The sequence below is a fragment of the Anoplophora glabripennis genome, unplaced genomic scaffold (genome assembly GCF_000390285.2).
Source record: "Anoplophora glabripennis isolate ALB-LARVAE unplaced genomic scaffold, Agla_2.0 scaffold175, whole genome shotgun sequence".
NCBI classification, from domain to species: domain Eukaryota; kingdom Metazoa; phylum Arthropoda; class Insecta; order Coleoptera; family Cerambycidae; genus Anoplophora; species Anoplophora glabripennis.
This window is the reverse complement of record NW_019416926.1, coordinates 514,225-531,691: the sequence shown is the minus strand read 5'-3', so window position 1 is coordinate 531,691 and position 17,467 is coordinate 514,225. Positions and strand designations below refer to the sequence as shown.

The window sequence follows — 17,467 nt, the reverse complement described above, 5'->3', positions numbered from 1 at the left end:
ATATATGCACTTCAGTTATAATTCGTGTTCATATAAAACCATATAAATGAGTGCTGGTTAATGAACCACGCCCAAATATGGCGGCAGTAAACATTGTAATGATATATTGCTGATAAATAAGCTACAAACAAAGCATATTGAAAAAAATCAAGCAAAACTAACCGTAATCTGTCCCGTAATATGTAACGTAATTTCCAGAGCGACCAAATGTTTGAATTGTCCATTTAGGATCGTTGTTAGTGGCATTTGTTTCAGTTTCAAGGTTTGTTATTTCTGGAGAAGGACTGGGATCTACCACTACTTCTATAAAAATTAAGAAAAAAATACTATTACATTCAAAAATCTGCGGTAAGTAGAAAATTTAACTTCTATCAGTTCATTTTCGAATTCAGCAGGCAAAACATTAAACATTTTGAAATATATTAGTAATTTTACAAATCACTATTTGTTTAATTCAGTATTTACCATAATTTCCTGTATCGCCTTGATTGGTCCCACCTGTATCACTCCCTTCATTCACTCCTTGCTCAATTGGGATTGTTTCTTGGTTCTCATTTTGTGTAATTTCTGGAGAAATTTCATCCTTCCCTTTTTCGTCTTCTATGTCAACTTCTTGAGAATTTACAGTTATTAATATACAAAGTAACAAAAACCACTTTAATTTCATTTTGTAATTATAAAATAATCTCATCTTTTGCCACCTTGTACCACATACACACTGCGTAGTGAGAACGGATAATATTTGAACAATACCTATCTATCTATGTAAAAAGAGATAAGAGATAAAGTAAGTTATCTATAGAACGCAATGACACATTTACTTAAATACACACTGTAAACTAGGTGATATTATTTCTTAGTATGTTTATGGAGAAACCGAAAACACACATACGTATGTACAGCGTGTTTCAGGATGATCACCTATTTGAATATTTCAGAGATTACTTCGAATAATGACAAATTGTAACCCGGTGATTATTACTCTCTTTAATCAAAATAATGGTATTTTATCACAATTCCAGTTATAAACGAAGATCACTTAAATTCTACACAAATTTTTATGGAAAATATATTTATTGCTATCTCAAAAGTGAATTGTCTTCAAGAAATTCCAAACTGTTTTAATGTCGATGTTTCAGCACCAGCTTGAAAGATACAGATCCAGAATAATTGAGTAGCTTTAATTATAATTTTCAAACTACAAATAGTCTAGACACTAAACTTTCCAAAAATATCCAGTGGATAACCTACATAACTTAATTACTCACAATTTAATCATTTTGAAAAAAACGCAGTTTTTTTTCAAATTGAACATTTAGCAATTTGTCTCAAAATTAAATTTTGAATTAAAATATACCAAGTGAGCCACTTTGTTCTGTTAATAATTTCCATAATGACAATATTTTTAATGTAAGTATTAGGAAATGTATCAGAATAAATTATTCTTGCCTCAACACCATTGCCGAGTGCTTGTCCATAAATCATATGCATGTCAGCATATTCGCTATACATATAGACTAGGTGGTATCTGTTGTGGTTTTGGTGAATCGTATATCCACGGAGATTTTTGGCTCTTTAGCTTTCAAATATCACTAGAAATTAACATTTTTCTATGAGCATAAAAAAAACGTGGGCTTAAGTTTTGGCGGCACACTATGTTAAAAAAATTCGAAAAATGTCATAAATTTCATCCTATTTAATTATGCATCTTTTCAAGAGTTGATTTTAAGCGACAATGGAAGAGGAAAAAAAATGTTTGTAATAAAATGTTTTACAAAATACGACTAGTTACAAATCGAATGAATCATGATTCTTACTGTAAAAATCGAAAAAATCGCCAAAAATGGGGTTAAAAAACATTACTTTTTTAGGGAACTTTTTTGGGGTCTTTAAATTGGGAATAGGACCTTCATACTTGGCTCAAGAAAACTTCATGTTATGTAGAATCATCACACCAAATTTCATCAAAATCGGTTCGATAAATTTTGCATAATAATTTTGCAATCCAAATTTTGAAAAAAAATTGCTAATTTTCAAAATTTTGCACAGCAAAAACCAAGGCCCTTGGACACGTGAAAATTTAATTACATATAGAAGGGCTCTCTAGCTCTGGCGCTTGTTTAAACATTGGTCGAATTTTTATACTTATAAACAATTAGATTAACTTTGTGAATATTCAATCAAATCAAATTTTTTAAAGCAGGTTCTAAAAGTTATTGGAAAGACACTTCTTAAAAAAAAAAACAGATCGATTGGACAATTTGTTACGTAGTTATAGCCGATCAAACGCTCATTTACACTAAATGTACTTCGACATCCGGCCTAATTTTTCGAAAAATATCTTTAGTATTCTGAGTACTTACCAGGTCTAAGTTTGCAATACTTTTCTTCATTGGCAACCTACGTTAAAACGTATTTAAAGTTATTTATGCAAGCGAGAAATTCAAGAAAATCGCACGGATGGTGGTGGTGGGGGAAGCAGAGAGCCCGGCCGCTTCGACCTGCTCGAAATTTTGATGATTTTTTTTTTTAATCGAAGTCTCGCGATTAAAAAAAAACAATTAGCGTATTTTAAAATGCCTATCGTTAATAATTATTGGTCTTTCAACAATCCGATAAATATTTATCTTTAAACTTCCTTTAATTATCAACTTTATTTTTTATCGTATCAAAGGTAAGTGCATAAACTTATATACTGTTTATCAGAGATCAAAAACAAATTTTTGAAAATATTCTAAAGTTGTTTAAATAACAATTGTTTTCAAAATATGTCGAAAATTAGTAATATAATGAGTTAATTTCTCATTTGCTTGAAAGAATTTTTCTTTCATTTCAATATAATATTGTTCAATTGTTTATAAGTACAAAAATTCGATCAATGTTTAAACAAACACCAGAGCTCTCCTAATTGACGGATTCGAAATTTTCAAAAAGTGTTTTAAAGCTTGAGAGCTCTTCTATGTGTGATTAAATTTTCAAGTATCTAAGGGCTTTGATTTTTGCTGTGCAAAATTTAGAAAATTTGCAGTTTTTTTTTCAAAGTCTGGATTGCAAAATTTATTATGTAAAATCTATAGAACCGATTTTGATGAAAGGACCCCGCACTTTTTATATGGAAAAGTGGTTTCAGTCGGGAGGTCTAATTTTTGGTGGAAAAGGTAGTTCTCAACATCCTGAACAAAAAAGCTAATGGGCACAAAAAAATCTACCGTCAGGATTTTGTGCTACGGCGCATACAAGGTCGGCACCGGTTTTCAGGAGTCGGGTTATTTTTATCAAAAAAGAGCGTGTTCAGTGACCGATTATGGAGACATGCATGCGTTGAGGTGTGTTGGAGAGAAAAAGTACTATACAGGGTGTATTTAAATGGAGGGGCACAAATGATACCAGAGATTCCTTGGATGAAAATAAGTCGATTTAACCTAACATACCTATATCCCAAGTCGCATAATAAAAAAGATACAGGGTGTCAAAGTGAAAAATAAAAAATGTTTTTTCCTAAATAATTTCTATAATTTTAGTCAGAAATGTTTCAAATTTTCAACAGAGAGGTTTTTTAATGATGGGAAAAATAATATAATAATGATTTTTGAGTGTCGAGTACGAGGCGCCCTCTGCAGGCAACGTTATGCATTGAATATGTAGTAACTTTTTTGCCAACCCCCGTATACAGCTTTTAGTAACAAAATATGAAATATTGGACTTTTTTGAACAAAAAAGGTATACTTATTGAAAATGGCTAAAGCCAACCGTTGAGGAGATATTTTTAATTTCATAAATTAGTGTTACGGATTTATACCTCCACGAATACCAAGGTACAAACAGACACTTTTGTTAATAAATTCAGAACGCATTGCCTCACAGTAATTATTAGTTGTGTTCTGTATTTTAAAATTCGACCAAAAGGGGGCGCAGAAATCAACTGAGACAACATTATTTTTCTTGTTTTAAATTTACTTTACTATTTTTGCATACCTATTATTTTAGCGTGTGTGAATACACTTGTTGCATAATTTCTATTTAATTGTTTTTTCGGTGTCTTTATTAAAAAACACATTTTCTTGTGTATGTGAAATTATTTAAACTCTGAGTTAAAGAAATCTCATGAAATAACAGTTCAGCTGAAAAAATATTACAAAATACTTACCTATTTATTGTTAGTTTAATAATAATTATTAGAAAAAGAGCAAAACAACTAACACCAAGAGTCACTACTTAACAGTCAATACCTAGATAATTTAAGAGAAATATGTAATTGGCTGGCAATAAAAAATTTTTTAAAGGATATTTTCGAAGTCATTTCCATTTTCCTGCAAGGATAGTCTAATTCTACGATTAGAATTACGGCGAACTCTTGAAAAAATATGTATGTCATTCTTTACTTCCTCAGCTGCTGCAAAAATTCTCCACACTATCAATAGGGTTGGAATAAACAACATTTTTAAGTGACCCCATAAAAATAGTCCATGGGTGTGAGATCCGGTAATCGCACAGGCCATTTGACTGGTGCATCGTTCCCTCGACCTATCGATCTCTCAGGAAAATTTAAATTTAACCATTGTCTAACAGCTACTAACCATTGCCTAACAACTATGAACAAGAGTTCCGTCACGTGCGTACCACATGTGTTCACGGATAGCTAGTGGCACATCTTCAAGCAATATTGGGAGTTGCTCATTTAAAAATCTCAAATATTCAAATATCCAGCTCCGCCGAGATGCCGAGGAAGAATAAACAGACCAATAAGATAATCTTCTACGATTGTTGCCAATACATTTAAACTAAAATTATGTTGAAATTTGGATGTACAAACTTGGTGAGGATTTTTGTCAGACCATGAGTGAAAATGACGCTTAATCACCAAACAAAATACCGGATAAAATATTTCTGTTTTCCCTTGAAATGTTCATATACCATTGACAAAAATATATCTTGTTAGGTAAATCCGCAGCAGTCAATTCATACACAGGTAGATGGTAGGGGTATAAAAGATTATCATTTGCAATTTTCCAAATCGTAGTATGTGAAACGTTATACTGTGTCGCCAATTTTCTGGTACTAGTTTCAGAATTCTGATCTTGTAAATTGATAAGGACAATTTCTTCAAGTTCTACATCGCGAATAAGATGTCTTCTGCCAGTACCTTCAGGAGGAGGTTGAAGTTTTTTTTTACCGACGCAAAAGTTTTTCTAGCAGGAACACGACGATTGGGATAACTAGCATGATGAAGTCGTACAGCAGCAGCACAGTTCTTGTAACATTTAAAAAATACTTGCAACATATCGACATACTCGTCATTAGTATACATAATTTGTTATTTTATTCAATTCCAAAACTATTTAATATCTAGGATGCAGGTAAATAGTGACTAAAATCAATTAACACTTTAAACTAATACTTCAAAATTGCAATTTACGAGTATTATCAACTGACATTTATCTACTCGATTTTTAAATTTATTTAAGCAACTCGAACCTTGGTATTCGTGGAGGTATAAATCCGTAACACTAATTTATTAAATTAAAAATATCTCCTAAACGGTTGGCTTTAGCCATTTTCAATAAGTATACCTTTTTTGTTAAAAAAAGTCCAATATTTCATATTTTGTTACTAAAAGCTGTATACGGGGGTTGGCAAAAAAGTTACTACGTATTTAATGCATAACGTTGCCAGCAGAGGGCGCCTCGTACTCGACACTCAAAAATCATTATTATATTATTTTTCCCATCATTAAAAAATCTCTCTGTTGAAAATTTGAAACATTTCTGACTAAAATTATAGAAATTATTAAGGAAAAACCATTTTTTATTTTTCACTTTGACACCCTGTATCTTTTTTATTATGCGACTTGGGATATAGGTATGTTAGGTTAAATCGACTTATTTTCATCCAAGGAATCTCTGGTATCATTTGTGCCCCTCCATTTAAATACACCCTGTATATATCCCCCTTTTCTATGTTCAAAACGAAATTCAACAATTTTTTTCCGTACCCACGCGTACAATACTATTAGATCGCGTCCGCGATGCCAGAACAAATGCCAATAATCACGTTGAAATCGAAGTAGTTGAGAAGAAATAGCTTGTGGAACAACAATGGAGTATAGAGCTATTGGCGAAGAACCATTATAAAGAAGCTAATGCGCCTCATTCGGAACCTCATTAGGTGGTGTGGAAGACCGGAATCCTCATTTTTGAATCTCGTTTTGAACACATACATGTCTCCATAGTCGGTCACTGAACACGCTCTTTTTTGATAAAAATAACCCGACTCCTGAAAACCCAGGTGCCGACCTTGTATGCGCCGTAGCGCAAAATCCTGACAGTAGATTTTTTTTGTGCTCATAGCTTTTTTGTTCAGGATGTTGAGAACTACCTTTTCCATCAAAAATTAGACCGCCCGACTGAAACCACTTTTCCGTATAAAAAGTGCGGGGTCCTTTGGTATGATGATTCTACATAACATGAAGTTTTTTTGAGCCAACTATGAAGGTCCTATACCCAATTTAAAGACTCCAAAAAAATCCCTAAAAAGTATTGTTTTTAACCCCATTTTTGGCGATTTTTTCAATTTTTACAATTATAATCATGATTAATTCGATTTGTAACTAGTCATATTTTGTAAAAAATTTTGTTACAAACATATTTTTCCTCTTTCATTTTCGTCCAAAAAGCCAAAAATCTCCGTGGATATACGATTCACCCAAATTTGTACTTTTTGAAACATATACCGTCTGGACTAATAGGAATAATGTGCCATTATTTAGTCTTGTGTACTCAATCAGTCAGATAATTTTGACAAATGTTGTCAATAACACATTATTCACGATGTGAAAGCGACTGGTGTTTTATTGCAGTATTCTGATTTATTATTTCAATGACGTGTTATACCAAAACTTAATTTCTAAAAGAGGAATAACGAAAGTATTCAAAAATGCAGTTTTCAGCTTTATAAAATGACACCTTATAAAATTTTGGCCCGACGACTGCGTTGGCGAGTCCGTTCCCTGATAGTGTAAAACATCTACTGTAGGTATGGTTTTATGAGCCTTTATGGCTTACATAAAATATTTAAATTTCACTAAATTATACACATCAAAAGTTAGAGGCGAAAAGGTAAATAGCTGGGTACCCCTGTATCTCCTTTAAGGGGCACTTTAGGATTTTTTATGACAAACTAGGGTTATTTCGACCTCCCCTAGACACTCCCGAGAGTATGCCATACTTACCAGACAGATAGATAGATATAGATATAGACTGCGGAGGAAATCCCAGTGCAAGTATCAAGTTATTATTAAGAGAATTGTTTCTATCACACACCAGTGATTGTAATATTAACCCCACTTGTTTAAGCACAATAAATATTTTATCTTCGCTAAAATTATTTTAATATACGTTGGTGAAGAAAACCCACATTGTAAATTTTGTTCATATTTTAAGTATTTTTCCCGATTAAAGAATATAACTATGTGTGCTGAATTTGTATGGATATACCGGATATTCTGTTTGAGTTTAATATTTCATTTGTGTTTTACATCAACTGGGAAGCCAAATATTATTGTTATAATTGCTGATGACATGGTAAGTAAAAAGTTAATAATTATAATACAAATATGTAAGGTTAAATATTTTCACATATAAATTAATTTGTGATATTAATTAATTATATAATTAGTAGATATACTTCATTAAATTACTAAGTTAATCTAATTTTTTTATTTTCGTTATTTAACTAAGTAATTTATTAGATATAATTGGTAAACTTGTAATTTAATATAATAGTTAGTTATTTTTATACAAACAAGTAGTAAAATATTAACCAAAATTTTAATTAAACTTTGAGTTTTAAAGCCCAAAATTCTTGATATTTTTAATCAAGTTTAATAATCTAAACTTAATGTTTATAAAAACATGGACATTTGTATTTTTGTCATACTATTATTACTTATATTAGCTAAAGAGTAAAACAGTATAAAAATTGAAGGTCATGCATTTATATCTTTTAACAATCGCTTAGAACGTGACAGAATAGTACCATATGTTTTTATATAAAAAAAATAATTCTGACGTAAATTAACTCAAACGCAGCAATGATTTTCCGGCATATATATCGGGCGACACAAGCCATGGAGTCACCCATGGAGTTAGTTTTTGATTAGTGCTAGTTACAGTGGATATGAGTAAAATAGCCAACAAATAGAATAATTTCAATAACAGTCATTTTTTTTATCACTTCCTGTTTAACTGAAAGTGTCCTTAATTTTTAAAAATTACATAAGACGCTTTAGGTATATTATTTTGCTTATTCTGATTCAAATATTAGTTTAAACACTATTATGCTATTTTAGTTGATAATAGGCTATGAAATTTTTACTTTTTAGGCTACTTAAACATTTCCAAAGCGATTTTTTTTAAAGGTTCACGTGAATTCGTACTAAGGACTATTTCTACAAATCCACTGACGCCAGTACATGTGGTTTCTTTAACACATTTAAACTAAACTGTCAGAAAACTTTAATATACGCTAAAAAATCTCAATGAAATAAATTGTAACTAAAACAGCTTAGAAATATTTAAAAAATTAAAAAATCCTAATAATATGGTCTAAAAGTCTAAAACAAGTCAAATTGATGTCTTGGTATATGGAAGCCTACCTATCCTAAACAATCTAGAATATTGAGGGAGGCAGGTTATTTTAAGAAAAAAACGTCATATAAATAGGTATATGACATAAAATTCTTAATCGAAAAAAAACCGTACAGCATTTCTTTCTTTCTATTTTTCTCTTAATTTATTTTTATGTTGTTTGAATTTTTTTATTTAGGTTTAATTTAGACAAAAATTTTTTTTTTTAATATAATTGTCATTAATGCAAAACACATGCCTGACACTGAAATTTTTTAAATAAATAAAAACAAAACTTTTAGGGAAAAATAAATTTGGAAACGTCAATGTTAGAAATGTTGATACACAGTCCCACAACAAAAGTTCTGTACCAGAGGCATGGGTCCCTACAGAGATTTTGTATATTTTTTAGCTGAATCCAATCCCTAGCCCAAAAACCGATTTATCAGGTAATTTTTTAAAACATTTAAAAATAACATTTTGAGCGTTAGAAAGAAATATTTGCAAATAAAATCCACACCTATCCCTACGAGAGGGTTAATTCCACGTTTAAGATCAAAAAACAATGTGAAAAAACATAGCCTTGTATTTTATACTACCAAATATATAAATGTAGGTACCAAAAAAATATACCTAATATAACTTATCCCTCTAAGAGTTGGAAACCAGGGTCCCATTATAAGTCACATATTTTTGTCTAAATGTTACCGCGCGTTTTTGGGGTCACTGATTGCCAACCTGAAATTTGAAAATTCCTGAATAAAAGATGGCGAATCCAATACGACGGATGTAAAAATCGGAAAAGCGTTTAAAATTTGAAGATTAAGGCTGAAATTTGTTACTCGGTGGTTTTCACCACCGAGTAACGTAATTAGGAAAATCATAATAAGGAATATAATAATAAATAATAATATTTTATAATATTATATAATAATAATATAAAATTAAGAAATTCTTAAATCCAAAGTGGCAGACCTATTACGGTGGATTGAAAAGTACCATAGAAATCGATATTTACCACCCAAAGAAATGCGTTATGAATGTTTAAAAAATTGTGTCATTCGAGTAAAAATAGGTAAATTTTAGAAAATAAAGGAGTTATAGCTACTTTTTCTTAACCACACCTTTATTCAAAAAAAATACAAACGAAAAAATAACACAATTATGCAATTATACTTTGAATAAAAAATATATTTTAATAAATGTTCAAACTGTCTTCCACTCTCAATTTGACAATATCCCAACCTATAGTAGAACGACGTCACAACGTTTATTAAAGTTTCTCTAGTAATTTGTTGCGATTCCTCAAATATTCTGTTTCTCAAATCGTTTATATTTAATGCTTTGTTTTATAAATATTATTTTCTAAATGTCCTTAAAAGAAGTGTGTTATATCAGGAGAGCGTGCTGGCCATTCAATAGCACCCCTTCTCCCAATCCAATCGGAAACATTTTGATCCAGGAATTACCGAACTCCAATAGCAAAATGAGGTATTGTACCTTCCATCCTTCTGTCAAAATTAATGTCTAAGTTTTGTAAAGCAGGTACAATTTGATTACGTAACATTTGTTGGTACTTTTGGTCATTTAAGTTACTATCAATTACAAACGGACCAATAATGGTAGTACCAATAATACCGGCCCACGTATGTATTTTTTTAAATCTCTGGATGTGTTCTTCTCTCATCCAGTGAGCATTTTGGCCACTCCAGTACCTCAAATTGTGACGACACTAAACTATTAACATTCACCGGAAAAACAAATATGAAATATAAAGTTAGGGTCTTGGTCAACTTTTGCCATTATCGTTTCACAGAAATCAAGGCTTCGGTCATAATCATCTTCGCTTAACCCTTTCGATAAATGTATTTTGTAAGGTTTATAAGAGTTTGTTTTTAAAATTCGGCAAATACATGATCTACTACTTGCAAGTATGAGGATCTTCCACAAAACTCTGCATATTTCAACAGCTTGTCATTAGTTGCAGTTCTTCGTCCTGATAGGGGCTTGTCTTTCACTGCTAAAGTTTCTTTAAACGTTTGTAGTGTTCTGCACAGAGTTGATTTTGATACTGGCGTTCTGTCTGGAAACGTATCACCAAATAAACGAATTATCAAAATCGTTATTATTTCTCTTTCATTTAGAGCTATTTTGATTACATATTTAATGAACAAATATGACAAATCGGATATTTTTTTGACAAAGTGACTTTATTATAGAATGACAAATGCGGTTCCATGATTATTACCCAACAAACTTTTTGAATTGGGGGTTAAGTATTACTTTTTGTCAAGGGCGATGTATAGCGACAAGAAAATGCAGGATGTTTCTTTGAAATATTACATCATTTAATAATTTCAATGTCAGATGTGTTTTTTGTTTTATAATATAATGGAGGTATCATTTTTAATTTTTATTTTAGATAATTATTAATTACTAGTTATTTACTAGGAGTTGGTGTTATAATTCAATGCTAATTGGGGCAGGTAGCCCATAGTTGAGGTATGATATACCTATTTTGCAACCCTAATTTATTATAACCTTAAATCCTTATTATTTATAACATAATACTAATTCTACTTCCAGATACATTTAGATTCATGTAAGATTCTAACAATAAAATTTAAAAACTAATTAACTCTTCGGATAAATTAAACCTTAACCTTGCAATTAATGATTTTTGTTTTAAAATAGATAATGTATTAAATTAATCGATCAATAAAATTTAATACCTACCTTAATTTATTCTTTCTAGTTTGTTAATGACTAATCACAATGATATCTTACATAATTCACTTTCAAGGTCGCTATTTAAACTTCATATAAAATTCTTGAAGGTTAATATACATTTACGTTCGACAAAGAACGAAAGCAATTGTCGACCGCGTAAATATAAATGCACTGTGTTCTAATAATTCTAAATACAACTTCAAACAGTATTTCCGCAACAAGAAGGTAGAATAAAATCAGCGCTGCTCAGGCCCGGTCTGGCCAGGTCGGGAAGTCGGCAAAATCCGACTTATTTTGGAAGATAGGCCCCCAAACGACTAGCGAGGCGCCAAAAGTATAAGAAAATTTTTTGTAAATTCCTGAGATATAGCTACAGTAAATTGAAAAGAAAAAAAAGAACGTAAAAATGAAAATTGAATTTTTTGTAGAAATGGGATTTTCCCAGGTCAAAAAAATAACACATATTTTATTATTTTGCCCTATACTCCTATAATCAGGAAACAAAGAGAGAAATAAATATATATTCCAAACCGTAAGCCCTTTAAACTAATAACTCCTTTATATATAAGTCGTGGGCCTGGAGGAAAACGACAGAAATTAATATCTCCCAAACTGTAAGTCTTTTAACCTTATAATAACCCCTATAGCCGTATAAGTAAAATCGCAACATACAACTTTACAATTTATGATTTAGGCAGCAATCAAGACTATTGCTATGTATGGTATGAGCAAATATCGAAGAGAGAACCGGATGAAAACGGAAGTTGTTTATGGATATTTTTAAAGTGTTAAAGAAAATGGCATACGAAAGGTTATTCTTTATTCCGACAATTACGGTGGTCAAAACCGTAATAGTTTTGTTTTTGCGATGATTGCTTATGCATCAATGACTTTGGATTTGGAAATAACACATCGTTTTCTTGAAATTGGCCACACGCAGAATGAAAATGATAGCGTGCATGCTGTGATTGAAGTTGCAAAAAAACGTCACTCTGTTATACAGGGTGTTACAAAATTCGCGGACACGGACTGTGGAATCATATTAAGCTAGATAAGCTGATAAAAAAGTGTCTTTATGAATTTTCATTCATACCAGTATATAGGAGTATCAAATATCCAAAAATAATAAAAATACATATTTATAAATTTCAATTTTCAATCATTAGATAAACAATTACGACAAACGAGTTATAACAATCGTCCAAAATTTCCACCGTCTGCTGTTAAACATACTTAAGCACATTGTGCTATTGCTCTAATGGAGTTGCGTATCACCTCTGGTGTTATTTGCTGTATTAATTGAAATAGGCGGTTTTGCAATTCATTCAAATTTGCCACTGGTGTTCTGTACACCAACGTTTTTAAGAAGCCCCAAAATAAAAAATCACATGGCATTAGGTCTGGAGAACGAGGTGGTCAAGCAAATGGACCGCCTCTGCCAAGCCAACCTCACTGCTTCACCTGCACGAATATTTGAAGCTCCGAGAGCCATCACATATCATACTATTCACGATTTGAATAATTGTGGCCTATTATTTTGCAGTTTGTAATGACAGGTACTTTTACTGTACTCTAACGATGTCAAAGTCTTGATAAATGCTTTCTGAATTGTCATTAATTGTTATAGAGCTGTCTGCTTCAAACAATACAACAAATAACGCCAGAGATGGTAGGTACGCAACTCCGTTCGAGCTGTAGCACAATGTGCTGAAGCATTTTTAGCAGCAGGTGGTGGAAATTTTGAACAATTCGTTTGTCATAATTGTTTATCAAATGATTAAAAATTGAAAATTTTTATTATTTTTGGATATTTAAAACTCTCGAAAAATATAGGTCTGATAGAAAAATGATAGAGACATTTTTTATGACCTTATCTAGCTTAACATGATCCCAGAGTCCGTGTCCGCGAATTTCGTAACACCCTATATACACTCCTGATCAGTGGATTAGTCTAATAAAAATGACCAATGTTACTGCCCCACAGTACAAAGTAAAAGAAATGTCTCAAGAAGATTTTGTAACTTTTAAACCAAAGGTAAAGAAACAAAACTGGAAAAAAGATATTACTGGAGAGGCTGTAAAAATCAGAGAAATCCACTGCGATTCAGTCTCCTAATAAAGTATTTTTTTGTATAATTTTGGAGAAAATCATAAAGAACTAGACTTACAAACAAAAAACGCACGTATACGCGAAGAATATCAATCTCCAAGATTGTATCAAGGTTTGCTGACAATTGATGGTAAAAAATTAAGCGGTCTTTTGGGTCTGTATAAGGCTCATTTGATACCACCGATGTATCATGGATTTTACAACTTCCTTCGGCCTGCTAGTAAGACTCACCACCAGGCAGAAAGTAATATTGACCAAGAAGATGACTCTGACTGAATCGTAATAAATTTTCCTTTTATGTCAGTATTGATTAATGATTATTAACAATTATTTTTTCATCTATAAATAGAAAATGTTAAATTTTTCTGTATGTTAGGTATTAGTGTAGCAAGTTGTTTCTCAATAAAAATTTTTTCGACGAAAACTCATTCAAAATCCATTTGTTTCTTATCCTAAACTATTTTATTTAGATCATCAATAATTAATTAAGACCTAAAAAATAATTTGTTAAAGAAGAACGATCTAGCTCTTGTAATAAAAAAAAAATAACGAAAATTATTTTCTCAACTATTCAAATGCAATTATCTCAGTATAACCAAATTTGAGATAGGACAGTTTTTCTTGGGAGAGTCGATATGCACCCTAATAACAGACAAAACCAAATAGGCCTCGATTTCGATTTTTCCCGACGGCCCCTGAAAGAGCCAGACCGGGCCTGGAGCCCGTTAATGTTAACCCTTATTTACAACAAAACTATAAGAGTATAAGGGTTGTTTTTTAGATATAAATTTTCGAAATTTGCAATCATGTGCGTCCCATTTAAAATGTCACTCAAAGATATTCAAGACCGCAAGAAATCAATGAGGTGTCTGTGGTGGGGGGAGCAAACACACAGCTACTCCGATCTGAATTCTCGAGTTCAAAAATGCTCTGAGTATTGCACCCATTGCCAAGGACAAATGTGTAAAAATGCTTACAAAACAGTGGAAGTAGACAAGTTCGAAATCGATTTTGAAGAAGACATGTCGGAAGAAAGTGTAAGTGAACTCGGCAATCGGATTTCAGAGTCGTTAGAAAATGATATTTTGTAGTTGCAGGACGAGGAAATCAACGACGAAATAGATTGTGATAATATTGAGGAGGCATGTGAAAAATCACCAACTAGTAAAAGAATTAGATGATTAAATGTAAATAAAAATTGAAATAAATAGTTTAAAATTTGAAAAATCATGAAAAGTGTATACTGTTTATTCAAGTATCCAAAAGATTCTTATATTTTTTTATATAAATAAAAAATAAATTTTAGATAAATATTTTAAAAGTAAACGAAAAAATTAAAATTATAATTATTCACAATTAATTTTTTTTAAAGATTTTTAGAAATTTATCGTACAACTAAAAATTAATACAAATTTTCAGTTATTTATTTAAATAATTATTGTTTAAACAATTTTATAATATTTAAACAAACTTACTAGTATTACCTGGTGCAACATGCAAAAATTTTGGTCGTGAATATTAACATAGTAAATAAATAAACATAATAAATTAATCATTTTTTAAAGTAACTGTTTATCGGCATGTCAAAAGTCCAATAATTAATAATAAAAGGTAGTTGAAAATATGATAATTGAATTTTTTAAGTTGCGAGACATCGATTTAAAAAAAAATCATCGAAATTGGTCCATTAGAAGCTGAGATAAGTGAAATTTTTCCGAGCGTCGCAGTTTTGAACTCGAGAATTCAGATCGGAGTAGCTGTGTGTTTGCTCCCCCCACCACTGATACCTCATTGATTTCACGCGGTCTTGAATATCTTTGAGTGACATTTTAAATGGGACGCCCGTGATTGCAAATTTTGAAAATTTATATCTGGAAAGTACTCGGAATGACAAACCTATTAGTTCAAAAAACAGCCCTTATACCCTTATAGTTTTGCTGTAAATAAGGGTTAACTTTAACGGGCTATAACTCCGAAAATAATGGGCGGATCATCAGGTTTTTTTTTAAATACTCGTCTTTCCGAGTACTTTCAAACCATATTTTAAAATAAAAAAAAATTTAAAAAACATTAAATTATTGCAATTGTTTATAAGCGTGAAAATTGCGAAAATGTTTAAACAATCACCACGGCTCTCCTAATCGTCCGATTTGAATTTTTCAAAAAGCATTTTAAAGCTTGAGAGCTCTTCTTTTTGTGGTGAAATTTTCAAGTATTCAAAGGCTTTAGATTTTTAGAAATTTGATTTTGAAAATTTTTTAATTTAGAAGAAAAAAATTTAGACAATTATTATGTAAAAACTATCGAACCGAATTGGATGAAATTTGGTGTGATGAAGTCTGAAAAAAATTGACAAATAAACTAGTATTTTTTGCAATTTTTTTAATGATTTTTCCGATTTTTGCAATAACAATAATTATTTTTTCGGATTGCAACTAACTCGTATCTTGTTTACAATTTAATTACAAAACTTTTTTCCCTCTTCCATTTTTGTCTAAAATGAATAGTTGTTAAGTTGTCGACGAGAAATCCAAGAAAAAAATGAATTTTTTTGCTATTTGTTTATACTTTTTTGCAATAACAGTTAAGCCCACGTTTTTTTTTATTTGCATAGACAAATTATCATTTCTGATGTTATTTAGAAGCCGTTAAACCAAAAATCTCCGATCATATGCGTTTTACCCAAGTATACCCTTTTTAAAACAGTTATCGCCTGGAGAATAAAGCGTTGTATCATGTAGTATTGAAAATAACTTTAAAAAATGAAAGAGGACATTGTACTTTAAGTGGCTGTCACTTAGGTAAATACACTATATTTGGTGCATCCTTGTACTGACAAAATAGTGTAAACCTTAATGAAACTAATATTAATAAAATCTATGACATTTCAAAGAAGATTTCCCAAGACGATATACAGAAACGATGTATATTCAGCATTCCGTGTAAAGGATTAAAAATATACGTTGGACAAACGGGAAGACACGTCAGTTTGAGGTTAAAGGAGCACAAATGCCACTTGAAAAATAACAACGTAGAAAAACCAACAGTTGTGGAACATAAGGCAGAAACGGACAATTTTAGTGACGAGAGAAGATTTTGGGCACGACAGGAAGAATAGAAATCCAGAAGAATCAAGATAATTTCAATGGAGACCAGGGGTTAGAATTACCTGAAGTTTAGAAGCGACACTCGTAAGAATCAAAAGGAGAACGACATGAACTAATGACTGCAAGCCATCCACTATGGACCAGTGTACACAGTAAACATAAATGTCAATCACCGGTCTTAATCTCCAGTTTCTTATGAAGAACATAGCGATATGTGTCTGGAAAACTCAAAAAAGCTAAACCGCTGACGTGACAACCAGCCTCGAAATTGTTCAGCAACTGCTAATCTAATTCAAATATATGTATCTTTTAAAATCCGATGCTTTTGTCGAATATCCTCAATAATCCTTTCCAAATTAAATTCTAACATGTGCTAATGATCGATTGGCTTTAGTTTATATAGGATATAACTGAGATTTATTTTTATGAATGTTGATATTCGAACTTCTGCTTGAAGAATAATATCGCCTATATTTATACGATCTAACATTTTTTCATTTTGCACAATAAATTTCTTAGATGCTCGACCGCCCTATGCCTCACTAATAGAGCCCTATGATATAATGCCATTTAAACATTTTAACGTGTTATGCTGCTTACAGTTGTAAACAGAGGGGTTATTTTTTTACTTATCTTTCTATGACCGCTATGACCAGTATCATAATGCTGTTAACTGACAAAAGAGTTTACTATTAACTTGTCGAAAGGGAGTTTATAATTATCATTACACTTTAATTAATACGTGGGAACTTAGAAATGTTGTACGTTCAGAGAATTATTTACACGCGACAGCGTACCGAGATTCAGGGAATGCGCGATCCATAGCAAAATTTCGAATGACTGTCCATTATTAAATTAACCCGAGACTCTAAAACTAAGTAGACTACTCAATGTGG

General features: G+C 31.3%; 2 protein-coding genes across 4 annotated transcripts in view; one reads left to right on the top strand and one right to left on the bottom strand.

Moving 5' to 3' along the window:
* LOC108904784 (protein mesh) overlaps window positions 1-717 on the bottom strand; it is a 42,810-nt gene extending 42,093 nt beyond the window's left edge. For both annotated transcript variants that reach the window (XM_018707460.2, XM_018707459.2), the window contains exons 1-2: window positions 466-717; window positions 163-303 (exon numbers count right to left, since the gene is read on the bottom strand). In XM_018707460.2, coding sequence (XP_018562976.1) covers window positions 163-303; window positions 466-691 — 367 coding nt within the window. In that variant the 5' untranslated portion in view covers window positions 692-717. The remainder of the gene's footprint in view (window positions 1-162; window positions 304-465) is intronic.
* A 6,579-nt stretch (window positions 718-7,296) lies between these two features.
* The window catches only part of LOC108904791 (arylsulfatase B-like), a 62,103-nt gene continuing 51,932 nt past the window's right edge, over window positions 7,297-17,467 (top strand). The window contains exon 1 of one of the 2 annotated variants that reach the window (XM_018707469.1): window positions 7,297-7,580. In XM_018707469.1, coding sequence (XP_018562985.1) covers window positions 7,467-7,580 — 114 coding nt within the window. In that variant the 5' untranslated portion in view covers window positions 7,297-7,466. The remainder of the gene's footprint in view (window positions 7,581-17,467) is intronic. The other variant, XM_018707470.1, reaches the window with a different exon arrangement.